Raw genomic sequence first — 15,120 nt, 5'->3', positions numbered from 1 at the left:
AAGAATACTGGAGTGGGTTGCCAAGCCTTCCTCCAGGGGATCTTCCCAACCCAGGGATCGAACCCAGGTCTCCCACATTGCAGGAGGATTCTTTACCAGCTGAGCCACCAGGGAAGCCCCCAAATGTCAGCGTATGTCTCCCCAAATGAGTAGGAGGATCCTTTCCCCAAGGACCTTGGCTCATTCAGGAATGTCCCTCGAACAGCCAGGAATATAACCTCAGGTGACAGGAAGACCGCTCTTGTCTGTGCATCTAAACCACTCATGGATTTTTTTGGAGGGGGGGTAGTTTTTAAACTTTCATTTTATATGCAAAGAACTAATATTGTTTCTGCATAGGGTAGATGTGCTGAATGATCTATCCAAGGAACTTCAGTTAGTCTGATTTAACAAAGCCAACGTCCTTCATGTACTGGTGGCCCATATTGAGGCAGTGTTTCCGGATCAGACCGTGCCTGTTTGAACAGACCCAGCAAGAGTGAGAACCTTCGCTGAATTTTCTCAAATGGCCCCAGTAGAGCTGCTGGTGACCCACGTTGCTTTCTTGACTGCAATGAGGCAAAAGGCTCACATATTTTTTAAATTAAACACATTAAGTTGTAGTCAACTACATGTCACATACCATTTTAAAGTGCATACAATGCAGTGGCATTTACTACTTTCATGGTGTTCTGCAGCTCTCACCTTCATCTAGTTCCAAAACATTTTCATCACCCCAAGAGGAAGCTCCATACGATTTAGCACTCCCTCCCCAGTCCTTCCCTCCCCCGCCCCATCCCTGTCAACCACTCATCAGCTTTCTGTCCCTATGGATCTATCCTGAATGTTTCAATAAATGGAATCACTCAATATGTGACCTTTTTGAGTGGCTACTTTCACTCAGCAAAATGTTTTTGAGCTTCATCCATATTGTACCAGGTATCAGTGCCTCTTTTCTTGTGGAGACTTTTTGGTTTTATTAATTTTGATTGGAGTACAGTTGCTTTACAGTGTTGTGTTAGTTTCTGCTGTGCAACAAAGTGAATCAGTTATACGCATACATGTACCCACTCTTTTTTAAAGAATTCTTTCCCATTTAGGTCACCACAGAGCACTGAGTAGAGTTCCCTGTGCTATATGGTAGGTTTTCATTTGTTATCTATTTTGTACATTCAGTTCAGTTCAGTCGCTCAGTCATGTCCGACTCTTTGCGACCCCATGAATCGCAGCACGCCAGGACTCCCTGTCCATCACCAACTTCGCATGAGATGGCCAAAGTATTGGAGTTTCAGCTTTAGCATCAGTCCTTCCAATGAACACCCAGGATTGATCTCCTTTAGAATGGACTGGTTGGATCTCCTTGCTAGTCCAAGGGGCTCTCAAGAGTCTTCTCCAATGCCACAGTTCAAAAGCATCAATTCTTCAGCGCTCAGCTTTCTTCATAGTCCAACTCTCACATCCATACATGATTTTATACATAGCGGTATATATATATCAGTCCCAATCTCCCAATTCATCCCATCTCCTCTTCCCCCATGGTAACCCTAAGTTTGTCCTCTAAATCTGTGACTCTATTTCAGCTTTGCAAATAAGTTCATCTGTACCATTTTTCTAGATTGCCTTGTGTAGCTTTTTAAAGACATACTTGCCTGGACAAATATATCTAGATAAGGGTTGAAAAACTACGCCCGCTGAGGGGGTGAGGCTTCTCAAGTATGGCTCCCTGCCTATTTATATAGCCTGTGAACTATGAATGATTTTTACCTTTTAAAATCATTTTAAAAAATCAAGTGAAGAATAGTCCATGGTGAGAATGATATAAATCTTAAATTTCAGTGTCTACAAAGTTTTTCTGAACCACAGCTACTCCCATTTGTTTCCATTTTGTCTATGGCCCCTTTCAAGCTACCAAGACAGAGTACAAGACAGAGTTCAAGGCTGGTCTGAAGGTAGTGAGTTATCTCAATTGATTGTTCACAGTCAGTTACAGATCAAACTCCTCGTTCTGCTGACTAGGAAAAAAAAAAAAGAAAAGAAAAAAAAAGGACACAGACACAAAAAAGACAGAGTTCAAGACGGAGACGGTCTGGCCCCCAAACTAATGATACTGACCACTTGGCCCTTTAAGGAAAGTCAGCAGATCACTGTCCCAGGGAATGGACACCACCTAAATTTTCATCCATTCCTTATAAAGGACTCTTTCTCTTTCCCCTCATCTTCCTCCCCAACAAATGAAGCCAAACTCCTCCCAGCATCCACATGGAGACCCCTCAGTTAGAAAGATTTGTTCGAACCCATACATATCAGTTTGCTATACACTTGAAACTAACACAACATTGTAAATTAATTATATTTCTGGGAATTCCCTGTCAGTCCAGTGGTTAGGACTCCAAGTTTCCACTGCAGGGGACATGAGTTCAATCCCTGGCAGGGGAACTAAGGTCCTACATGTTGTGAGGTGCAGCCAAAAAAAAAAAAAAATAGAGCAATGATGGAATAGAATCAGAGGACCTGGTTTAGAACGAGGAGATAAAGTAAGCCTCTCTCCAAAGAAGAATTTTGATTCTGATAATTCTGATACTAATTCCAATGTGTGGCTTCCCCTTCTCCCCCCTATACCACCAAGCAATTTTCCAACGTACTGGGTGTCCTGCATTTCCACTCAATTTTGACACAACCTGCAGATAGCATCAGGGTCCACAGGTTAAGGACTCAGTCCCGTATGACTGCCCCCACTGCAGATGCTGAGCACAGTTCCAGGTTGTTACCTGTGTTTCTTACCAACTGGGTATAAATCAGAGGTTCCCATTGAGTCAGGAGATGGATGAGCCCCCGGAGGAAACAGTTAGAGTTGGTTCTCTGTGGACCGATTCTCTAAGAAGAAAATAGTAGGACAATCGAGGGAGGAGGCTAAGCCCTGCCCAGATCGAAGATAAAAGCACCACATATTTCCCATTCTCGAAGTCAAGGAAACTCTCTTGATTAGAAAGCTCCTTGGAGGTAAAAAAATGGAGGGGGTGTCACACACCCTCTTGGCCTCTTCGGTGGAATATATCTTGACTGAGAGATGTTCATGTACACATAGGGGGATCCTGAGATATACCATATATAGACTCAGAAGCAGGTGAATCAAAATGATTGGCCAAAGGAAACCCCGGAACGAATGCCCCTTAAAAGTAATTGACTACCAGAAAGGGGTGACTCTCTCTCTGAGTCTGCCCACGAGACTATCCACATGTACTGTACTCTTTTCTTCCTCCTAGTAAACACTTTACTTGTTTCGCTGTGTGCTGTGCTCAGTTGCTTCAGTCATGTCTGGCTCTTTGTAACCCCATAGACTGTAGTCCACCAGGCTCCTCTGTCCATGGACTCCTCCAGGCAAGAATACTGGAGTGGGTTGCCATACTCTTCTTCAGGGCATCTTCCTGACCCAGGGATGGAACTCGGGTCTCCTGCATTGCGGGCGGATTCTTTACCCACTGAGCCACCAGGGAAGCCCCACTTGTTTCACTACTTTCTGTCTTTGTGGGAATTCTTTTTCTGCAAAGTTGAAGAGCCAGGGTCTTGTCACTGGCCTCTGGTCTAGCGGCTAGGATTTGGTGCTCTCACCGTTGTGACCCAATCCCAATCTCTGGCGGGGAACTGAAACCCTGCTTCAAGGCACTGCAGGACGAGGCCACCTGAGATCACTGTGACCCCCTTCTTGGGTTTGATTAATTTCCTACAGTGCCTCACTGAACTCAGAATACTAGAGTTTACTCACTAGATCATTTGTTTATTACAGTGAGACTCAACAGCCAGATGCAGAGAGATACACAGGCAAGATCCTGAACAAAGGAACTTCTGAAAGTGTTCTGGTTCACCAACCTAGAAGTTCTCTGGACCCCAATCTTTGAGTTTTTATGGAAGCTTCATTACATAGACATGATTGATTAAGTCCTTGATCGCTGGTGATTGAACTCAATCACCCCAGAGGTTGGGAAGTGGGAGTGAAATTTTCAACCCTCTAATGGCAAAGTTGGTTCCAATGGCAACCCACCCACATCTCTGTGTGCTTTCCCTAGCATAACAAGACACATTCATCACTCTTATCACAGAAATTCCAAGGTTTTAAGAGCTGTATGCTAGAAACAAGGATGAAGACAAATATATATATTTCTTTTTATTTCTTTATTTTAGTTTTGACTGTGCTGGGTCTTTGTTGCTGTGCTTGGGCTTTCTCTAGTTGCAGAGAGTGGGGGCTACTCTCTGGTTGCAGTGTGCGGGCTTCTCACTGTGGTGACTTCTCTTGTTGAGGAGCAGGGCCCTAGAGAGTGGGCTCAGTAGCTGTGGCACATGGGCTTAGTTGCTCCAAACCATGTGGATCTTCCTGGACCAGGGATTGAGCCCCTGTCCCCTGCATTGGCAGGCAGATTTTTAACCACTGGACCACTGGGGAAGTCGCAAATATATGTATTTCTTACTATAAATCACAATATCACAGATCTCAAGCTTCCCTTTCTTGACTTGTCAATCCCAGGAAATTCCCATGATTTTCTGCCTGTCCATAAAGTATCTGGAATTGTCGATGGCCAGCTGCCTTATCACCTTAGGAAATCCTTGTGTAAACTCTCTTTCCCCCCATGAGTGAGAAACGTGGTCTCCATGGCAGCAAGGTTAAAGTTCTCTCTGATTTCATGTCACTTCATTGGCAGTTTAATTGCCCAGGACAAGAAAAAAACAAAACACCAGACGCCTTATACTGATGTGTGTACAACACAGATTTTGAATAATGCCCCTGAGGGAAACATTTCTACCTTTCTTTTCTGTTGCTCCATAATAAATTCTCAAAAATATTTCCCTGAAGCAATGTGCTTCAGTGCTTAAAATCTGCCTTAACATCTAGTGGAAATGAGACAGGAGGGAAGGGGGCAGACACAGCCTTTAAAAGAATGATGTAATCGCTGAGGATAAAACAAAAACTGATTAAAACTAATTAGCCCCAAGATGACAGGCTGCCCTGGGGGCTCAGATGGTGAAGAATCCACCTGCAATGTGGGAGACCTGGGTTCGATCCCTGGGTTGGGAAGATGCCCTGGAGAAGGGAATGGCTACCCACTCCAGTATTCTTGCCTGGAGAATTCCATGGGCAGAAGAGCCTGGAGGGCTACAGCCCTGGTAGGCTACACTCCACAGGGCCACAAAGAGTCAGACCCGACCGAGCAAATAACACTGTATAGCACAGGGAACAATATTCGATATTCTGTGATAAACTGTAACAGAAACATGTGTGTAACTGAATCACTTTTACTATACAGCATATACTGCCGCAATAAAAATTTTTAAAAAGTCAGCCAATCTGAGATATTCTGTTATAGCAGCCCAAACAGACTAAGACAGTTTCTATAATGGAAGAATTACTATTAAAAAAAGAACTCCACCTTGCTTATGTATCCTTCAGGTCTATGTCCTTGTGGGCAATGTGTCACTTGGAAAATCCCATGATCCAGATGGGAGCAAAAGTTCCCAGCTGTAGCCAACTGGCTTCCTAAATTGAGACTAGATGTTTGGATTGGCATCTCTGGTGGCTCAGAGGGTAAAGAATCCACCTGCAATGTGGGAGACCTGGGTTCGATTCCTGGGTTGGGAAGATGCCCTGGAGAAGGGAACGGCTACCCACTCCAGTATCCTGGCCTGGAGAATTCCATGGACAGAGGAGGCTGGCAGGCTACAGTCCATGGGGTCTCAAAGAGTTGGACACAACTGAGTGACTTTCACTTTCAGACGTACCATGTGTGCCTGGGCTGATCACTAGTTTCTAAGGCTGTTTAATTTCTTAGTACATGTGATGCTGAAATTCTGTGATATTCTGCGGCTGGAAAGACACTCAGCCGTGGGATTCTGAGAGATACTCTGTGGTTGTCATGGCAGCACTCCAGGCAGAAGAGACGATCAGTTCCTAGAGTTAGGAGAAAGCTGTCCTCATAGAATTAAGAGAGAGTGAAGGGCATCAGGAAGAAATTTAATGTTCAGAATGGCTAGCTGAAGTGAAGCCAGAAAGAGAAAAACACATGCCATATGATATCACTTATATATGGGGCTTCCCAACTGGTGCAGTGGTAAAGAATCCACCTGCCAGTGAAGGAGATACAGGAGACGTGGGTTCAATCCTTAGGTTGGGAGGATCCCCTGGAGTGGGAAATGGCACCCCACTCCAGTATTTCTGCCCGGAAAAATCCCATGGACAGAGAAGTCTGGCAGCCTACAGTCCATGGAGTCACAAAGAGTCAGACACGAATGAGCAGCTGAAAACACACACACACACACACACACATATACACACACACACAAGCACACACACATATATATGTGTGTGTGTGTTCTTTTATCAGATTACTGATATATATGTATGTATGTATCTGCATGTGTGCTCAGTCATGCCCGACTCTTTGTGACCCCATGGACTAGAGTCTGCCAGGTTCCTCTGTCCATGGAATTTTCCAGGCAAGACCTGGAGTGGGTTTCCATTTCTTACTCCAATATACATGTGACTGAATCACTGTGCTGTACACCTTAAACTAAAATGATATTGTAAGTCAACTATACTTTAATTAAAGAAAAGAAAAAAACATTATTATTAGAGCACTAGTTCTTAAACTTTTTGGTCTCAGGCCCCCCTCTGCACTCTTAAAGTTACTGAGGACTCTACACAGCTTTCTTAAATGTAAGTTGTAGCTATCAATACTTACTGTTTTAACATTAAAATTGAGAAAATTTACAATGTGCATTTAAAATTTACTTAAAATAACAATAAAACCCATTGAATGGTAACATGAACAACATATTTTATTTTCCAAACCAAAAAATTTAGTTAGAAGACTAGCATTGCTTTACCTATTTGCAAATCTCCTAGAAGACAGTTGTATTCTCATTTGTGAGACTACCTTATTACTCTGTTGTGAAATGTCATTTTAGTCCAAGTCTATGAAGAAAATCTACAAGCATCTAGCTGAAAAAAATATTTCAATAGACTTCTCAGGAACTCAAGAATTCTTCTTTAATGCTATACTAAAACTTGAAAAACTGGTAATTTAGTCAAGGTTAGTTGTAGTGGGGAATCTCCATTTCAGTGAGTTCTATTTTATTAAAATCCATTTGTCTACCTTGCACTTTTCATGTATTTCTTTTTTTCCCCCATATCACAGACATGTGGGATCTTAATTCCCTGACCAGGGATCAAACCCATGCCCCCTGCATTGGAAGCACAGTGTCTTAATCACTAGATAGGACAAGTCCTACCTTGCAGTTTTTATGACTCCTTCATTGGTCTTTTGAATAATATTACTTCATTAAGTCATACTGATCTTCCAAACATCGACACATTTCATTACATAATATTTTTAAAACTCCATTTGTTAATATCACCACCGATCTCAGAAAAGTCTTTCAGCGTTGGAACGTTGTCAAACATGGTGACAAACACGTGTCTTCCAAAATTAAAATTTTCCCTTGAAAGCTCAAATTTTATCACTGGCAACGAACACTGTCAGTTGTTTTCCTTGAACCAGCAAGTTCATTTCATTCATTTTTGAGAAAATTTCTGCCAGAACCCAAGTTGAAACCTCAGAGACTGTCAGTTTTTTCCAATAAATTATAGTTCATGGAAAACTCGCCAATTCAACTCGTAAACACTCACCCAACTGCGGGCCTCAAAGTATCTACTATCTGTCTATTGTGATTGGCTCAGAGGTGGTCATGTGATAAAGGCTGGACCAATCAGAGTGCATCTCAGAACAAAGAATTTCTATCTCCTTCTTTGAAGTTTGAAACTTCAGGGCTACTGGCAGACAGCTTTTGACCATAGGGTTGGCCAACCATAGTTTGAAGCCAACATTGTGAAGTGCACAGCAGAGAGACGGGAAGAAACTAGATTATTGGTCACATCACTGAGCCAGAATACCAAGTCGTTCTTAAAAACACATCTTACTTTTTCATTTATGATGTCTGCTTGGGTGTATCATCCACTGGGTGACTTAAATAACAGACATTTAATTCTTACAGTTCTGGAGGCTAAAAAACCAACATCAATGTTCCAGTCAATCAGGTTTCTAGTGAGAGCTCTGTTTTTGATTTTCCGATGGCCTCCTTCTTGCTATATCCACACAGGGCCTTTTCTTGGTTCAGGAACATGGTTGTTCGGTCACTCTGTCGTGTCCCACTCTTTGCAACTCTATAGACTGCAGCACGACAGGCTTCCCTATCCTTCACCATCTCCTGGAGTTTGCTCAAACTCAGATCCATTGAGTCAATGATGCCATCCAACCATCTCATTTTCTATTGCCCCCTTCTCCTCCTGCCCTTAATCTTTCCCAGCATCAGGGTCTTTTCAAGAACATAGAGACAGTGTGATTTCTCTCTCTTCCTCTTTTAAAAATGTTTTATTTATTTATTATTTTTGTCTGTGCTGGGTCTTCATTGCTGCATAGGCTTTCTCTGGTTGTGGTGAGTGGGGGCTACTCCCTAGCTGAGGTGTGTGGGCTTCTCATTGTGGTGGCTTCTCTCGTTGTGGAGCACGGGCTCTAGGGAACACAGGTTCCAGAATTGCGGCATACAGGCTTAGTTGCCGTATGGCAAGTGGGATCTTCCTGGACCAGGGATTGAACCTTTGTCCCCTGCACTGCATTGGCAGGCAGATTCTTAATCACTAGACCACCAGAGAAGTCCCTCTCTTTGTATCAGGACTGCAGCTTTACTGAATTAGGCCCCACCTTTACGGCCTGATTTAGCCTTGGAAGTGAAAAATGTTAGTCGCTCAGTCACATCCAACTCTTTGCCACCCACGAACTTGCCGCCCATCAGGCTCCTCTGTCCATGGAATTCTCCAGAATTCTGGAATAGAGAGTCCAATATTGGACTAGAAGTCATAGAATACTTAGAATTCTATACATAGAATACATGGAACAGAAGAATACTGGACTAGATAGTCATTCTCTTTCTCCAGGGGATGTTCCCAACCTAGAGATCGAAATCAGGCCTCTTTCCTTGCAGGCATATTCTTTACCATAATGGCCTCCTAAAAGCCCTAATCCACATACAGTCAAGTTGAGAGTAGGGTTTTGGCATATGGATTTTAAAAGGATGCAATTTGGTCCGTGGCAGCTAATGCTGTGTCCAATTCAGTTTGAGATTTTACTTAGGCACAAACAGAAGTATCCTAAACAATGCAGTGGAAACTTAAGTAATTTTTAGTAAGTCTGAGCCTCAGTTTTCTCATCTGCAGAATGTTTAAAAGCAGGAGGTCCTTGTCATCCTCATCCACCACGCAGATTAAGTGAAACAATAAATTTGTGAATATTTGGAATAATATAAAGTTCATGGAAGATATTAATTAAAATTAACAAGAAGGTTGGAGGACTTCCCTGGCAGTCCAGTGGTTAAGAATTCATGCTTCCAATGCAGGGGGTGTGCGTCCAATCCCTAGTCTGGAACTGGGATCCTGCATGCTTCGTGTTTGGGTCAGAAAAATAAGCAAATAAAATAAACAAGAGGGCTGCCAGACCAAGGGTCAGAGGTAGGCACAGCAAGGTGAGGAAAAAAGAGAGAAATGATAACCCTGTTTTTCTAAAGAGATAGATAAATAGTGATAGGAGCATGCATACTTGGGATATGCATGCCTGTCTCAGAAATACAAAAATAAACCTTCAGACCCTAAATGGGGAGAGTAATTATAAATAGAGCAATATTAGCTGTGAGTGACAAGCCCAATTAGAAAACGTAAAGATGATTTAGAAGGTCTTCACGCAAAGCATCTTGGGTTGCTATAAAAATATTTGATATTTACAGCTCAAGAAAGAGATGAAAATTAAGAGAAGATATTTCAGGATCTGACTGTTGATCCGCTCTGTTGTAGATGCTGTCAATGCCCAGTTTTTTCCTTCTCACTGTCAGTCATTACACCCTGGCCCAACTTCCAAAGGCCAGCTCTGCTGAGCTGTGCTCAGTCACTCAGTTGTGTCTGACTCTTTGGGGCCCCATGGACTGTAGCCAGCCAAGTTCCTCTGCCCGTGGGATTTTCCAGGCAAGAATACTGGAGTGGGGTGCCATTTCCTACACCAGGGAATCTTTCTGATCCGGGGATTGAACTCGTGTCTGTTGAGTCTCCTGCAGATTCTTTACCACTAGCACCTCCTGGGAAGCCTTTCCAAAGACCAGCCTCTGCATTCGTTTGACTGAAGACTTTCTCTGGCTTTTGAGGTCACTCTGTGATCTACACAGTCAGGCCCAGAAATACCAGGGAAAGAACGCCCTCTGTGAGTGCAGTCAACCAGTGACTGGTAGGAGGTGGTAAATACCCCAGCTCTCTTGCCCATCAGATGGGCAACACAGAGATCTGGATTCTATCCTGCTTCCCAGAGGCTCCCGCTGTGTTCCAGTTTCTCACTGTGGTAACTTGCTTGATAACATGCCCTGTACTGTCTGCCTACCTTCCCTGCTTCACTTCCCATTCCCTTCCCGCATTCCCTGGTGTGTGTGTGTGTGTGTGTGTGTGTGTGCGCGCGCGCGCGCTTAGTCACTCAGCCATGTCCGACTCTCTGTGACCCCAGGACTTGCCAGTCTCCTCTGTCCATGGTATTTCCCAGGCAAGCATACTGGAGTGGGTTTCCATTTCCTTCTCCAGGGGATCTTCCCCACCCAGGGACTGAACCTGCATCTCTTGTGTCTCCTGCATTGGAATCAGATTCTTTACCTGCTGAGCCAATGGGGAAAGCCATCAAGGTCGCCTGGAACCACTTTTAAAGTGGTTGGCATTGGAATGAAAACTGACCTTTTCCAGTCTGGTGGCCACTGCTGAGTTTTCCAAATTTGCTGACATTGAGTGAAGCACTTGAATAGCATCATCTTTTAGGATTTGAAATAGCTCAGCTGGAATTCCATCTCCTCCACTAGCTTTGTTTGTAGTAATGCTTCCTAAGGCAAACTTGACTTCACACTCCAGGATGTCTGGCTCTAGGTGAGTGATCAGACTGTCATGACTATCCTGGTCATTAAGATCTTTTTTGTACAGTTCTGTGTATTCTTGCCTCCACCTTTTCCTTTTAATCTCTTCTGCTTCTGTTAGGTCCTTACCATTTTTGTTCTTTATTGTGCTTGCTTCATCCTTGCGTGAAATGTTCCGTTGGTATCTCTAATTTTCTTGAAGAGATCTCTAGTCTTTCCCATTCTGTTGTTTTCCTCTACTTCTTTGCACTGTTCACTTAAGAAGGCTTTCTTCTCGCTCCTTGCTATTCTCTGGAACTCTGCATTCAGATGGGTGTATCTTTCCCTTTCTCTCTTGCTTTTCATTCTCTTCTTTCCTTGGCTATTAGTAAAGCCTTACCAGACAATCACTTTGCCCTCTTGCATTTCTTTTTTGTGGGGATGGTTTTGGTCACTGCCTCCTGTACAATGTTATGATCCTCCGTCCATAGTTCTTCAGGCACTCTATCATATCTAATCCCTTGAATCTATTTGTCACTTCCACTGTATAATCATAGGGATTTGATTTAGGACACTCCTGAATGGCCTACTGGTTTTCCCTACTTTCTTCAATTTAAACCTGAATTTTGCAATAAGGAGCTGATGATCTGAACCACAGTCAGCTTCCAGTGTTGTTTTTGATGACCACAAAACAACTTAGAGCTTCTCCATCTTCAGCTGCAAAAACATGATCAATCTGATTTCGATATTGACCGTTTGGTGATGCTCATGTGTAGAGCCATCTCTTGTGTTGTTGGAAAAGGGTGTTTGCTATGACCAGTGTGTTCTGTTGGCAAAATTCTATTAGCTTTTGCTCTGCTTCATTTTGTACACCAAGGCCAAATTTGCCTGTTACTCCAAGTGTCTCTTGACTTCTTGCTTTTGCATTCCAGTGCCCTATGATGAAAAGGACATCTTTTTGTGTGTGTGTGTTAGTTCTAGAAGATCTTGTAGGTCTTCATAGAACTGGCCAACTTCAGCTTCTTTGGCATCAGTGGTTGGGGCATAGATTTGGAGTACTGTGATATTGAATGGTTTGCCTTGGAAACAAACCAAGATCATTCTGTTGTTTTGGAGATTGCACCCAAGTACGATGCATTGGGTTTTGCAAGTAAATGCAAAACTTGCATTTACTTGCATTTTGGACTCTTTTGTTGACTTTGAGGGCTACTCCCTTTCTTCTAAGGGATCCTTGCCCACAGCAGTAGATATAACGGTCATCTGAATTAAATTCACCCATTCCCATTCATTTTAGTTCACTGATTCCTAAGATGTCAGTGTTCACTCTTGCCATCTCCTGCTTGATCACATCCAATTTACCTTGATTTATGGACCTAACATTCAAGGTACCTATGCAATATTCTTCTTTACAGCATTGGACTTTACTTTCATCACCAGATACATCCAGAACTGTCATTTCCACTTTGGCCCATCCGCTTCATTCTTTCTGGGGCTTTTAGTAATTGCCCTCCACTCTTCGATGGTAGCATATTGGACATCTTCCAACATGGGGGGCTCACTTTTCGGTGTCATATCTTTTTGCTTTTTTATGCTGTTCATCGGGTTCTTGCGCCAAGAATACTAGAGGGGTTTGCCGTTCCCTCCTCCAGTGGACTATATTTTGTTAGAGCTCTCCACCATGACCTGCCCATCTTGAGTGGCCCTGCACAGCATGGCTCATAGCTTCATTATTGAGTTCCACAAGCCCCTTCGCCACGACAAGGCTGTGATCCATGAAGGGGACATACACCATACTTCCATTCATATGATCTCCCGGTGATGACAAAACTGTAGGGACAGATTGCTATGGGCTGAAGATGCTGGGAGGAGTTAATTACAAAGGGTCTTGAGGGAACTGCTTGGGGCTGATGGAACTTTTCTATATCTTGATTTTGGAGATGGTTCCACAGCTGCATGCATTTTTCAAAACTCATAGGACTGTACACTAATCAAGGGTGAATCTGGCTGGATGTAAATTAAGCCTCAGTAGAAAAGGTCACTTAAAGAAAGAGCGTTCATCATCATTGTCTTAGCTGGTTGTCATGACAACCCGGCAACAATCAGGCATGATTATTTATTTTTTCAGCCAACTGCTTTGAGCCTATCTGCACTTTGCAATGCCGCATCCTTCTAAACCTGCTACTGATTGCTTTCCAGCCCACCAATCCTCTCAAATTGTTCTTGTCGAGGTCATTAGTGACCGCATATTAGCTCAAGCCTGTGGTTAATTTTCAGCTCTCACTTCCTTGACCTTTTTTCTTTCTTCCTTTCTTCCTTCCTTTCACTCCTCCCTCCCCTTCTTTCCTTTCTTTTTAAATTTTTTTTCAAGAAACAATCTCAATTTTTTTAAATGTTTTTTTAAAATTTTAATTGGAGGCTAATTACTTTACAATATTGTGGTGATCGTTGCCATACATTCACATGAATCAGCCATGGGTGTACATGTGTTCCCCATCCTGACCCTCCTTCCCACCTCCCTCCCCATCCCATCCCTCAGGGTCAAGATTATTTATTTATTTGGCTGCACTGGGTCCTAGGTACAGCAGGTAAGGTGTTTTAGCCGCAGCACACAGAATCTTTTGTCGGGGCACACAGACTCTTAGTTGTGGCATGTGGGATCTTGTTCCCTGCCCGAGGGTCAAGCCCAGTCCTCCTGCATTGGGATCAGGGAGTTTTAAGCATTGGACCACCAGGGAAGTCCCTCCTTCTTTCTTTTTCTCTCTCTTTCTTTCATTCTGTCTCTCCCTCTCTCTTTCTCTCACTCCTGGCTCTCTCTCTTCCTCTCCCTCTTTCTCTCTCTCTTCCTTTCATTCTCTCTGTCCCTTTCTCTCTCCATCTCTTCCTTTCTCTCCCTCCCTCTCTCTCTCACTGTCTTTCATTCTTTCTTTCCCACTTGGCATCCCAGATGCTCACACCACAGCTCTGTCTCCTCCAGCCCGCAGCTTTCTCGATGCTGCTCTTTCGCTCTGCCTTTGACTGTCCTCAATTTCTTTACCCCATCCCTCCCCATTCACCTGCTTTTCCTGTCCTCCCCACCTCCCTAGGGGAGCACATCCAGCCTTTTGGCACCAGATAGCTCTTAGATACTCATGACTGCCAAATCTGGTTTGTATCTTATCCCCTTCCTTCCTGCGTACCTGGATTTCCAGTGTAATTTTTGTCAGTTGATTTTGCAGTCTCCAAAAATGACATTAAATCAGGGAAGCTTTGACTCACAGCTCAGGGCTGCTGTCACTAGGTTTCTGGCCACTTACTTCATTTCACATTTTCTTTATCCGTTTATTTGCTGATGGACATTTAGCTTGTTTTCATATCTTTGTCGTTGTGAATAATACTGCAATGAACATGTGAGCTCAGATATCTCATCAAGACCCAGATTTCTTTTTCTCTGGATATATACCCGGAAGTGGGATTGCTGTCTCACAGGGTAGTTCTATTTTTAATTTCTTGAGAAACCTCCATACTGTCTTCCGTGATGGCTGCACCAATTTATATTTCCCCCAACAGTGCACAAGTCTTGCTTTTCTCTACATCATTGCCAACACTTGTGATCTCCTGTCTTTTTGAGAATAGCAAAGGTTCATAATCTTGACCTCAACTGGCTAAAGACAACACTGTCCTGAATAAAGCTGATTAAAAGAGCACTATTTCATCTTCTTTTGAATTTTTATAGCTGTAAAAGCTATACACTTCAAAAATGCAAAAACTGGAAACTGATGATCTCCATTAATCTCTCATCGAGAGCTCATCCATATTTGTAGCTGTTGTTCAGTGGCTAAGTCATGTCCGACTCTTTGTAACCCCGTGTACTACAGCACGACAGGGTCCCCTGTCCGTCACTATCTCCCAGGGTTTGCTCAAATACATGTCCATTGAGTTGGTGATACCATCCAACCATCTTATTCTCTGCCATTCCCTTCTCCTTTTGCCTTCAATCTTTCCCAGCATCAGAGTCTTTTCCAATGAGTCAGTTCTTTGCATCAGGTGGCCAAAGTATTGGAGCTTCAGCTTCAGCACCAGTTCTTCCTGTGAATATTCAGGGTTGATTTTTCATGATTGACTGGCTTTATCTCCTTGCTGTCCAAAGGACTGTCAAGAGTCTTCTCCAGCACTACAATTAGAAAGCATCAGTTCTTCAGTGCTCAG

The 15,120-nt window shown here is 43.3% G+C and overlaps 1 protein-coding gene across 1 annotated transcript in view; it reads right to left on the bottom strand.

The window, feature by feature from the left end:
• Positions 1–376: 376 nt before the first annotated feature.
• Positions 377–15,120, bottom strand: part of LOC123335285 (40S ribosomal protein S29-like) — a 62,961-nt gene continuing 48,217 nt past the window's right edge. The window contains exon 2 of the mRNA XM_045161890.1: positions 377–548. Within this exon, the coding sequence (XP_045017825.1) occupies positions 377–548 (172 nt within the window). The remainder of the gene's footprint in view (positions 549–15,120) is intronic.

The sequence above is a fragment of the Bubalus bubalis genome, chromosome 9 (assembly GCF_019923935.1).
Source record: "Bubalus bubalis isolate 160015118507 breed Murrah chromosome 9, NDDB_SH_1, whole genome shotgun sequence".
In the NCBI taxonomy this organism is placed as follows: domain Eukaryota; kingdom Metazoa; phylum Chordata; class Mammalia; order Artiodactyla; family Bovidae; genus Bubalus; species Bubalus bubalis.
This window is presented reverse-complemented; position numbering and strand designations above follow the sequence as displayed.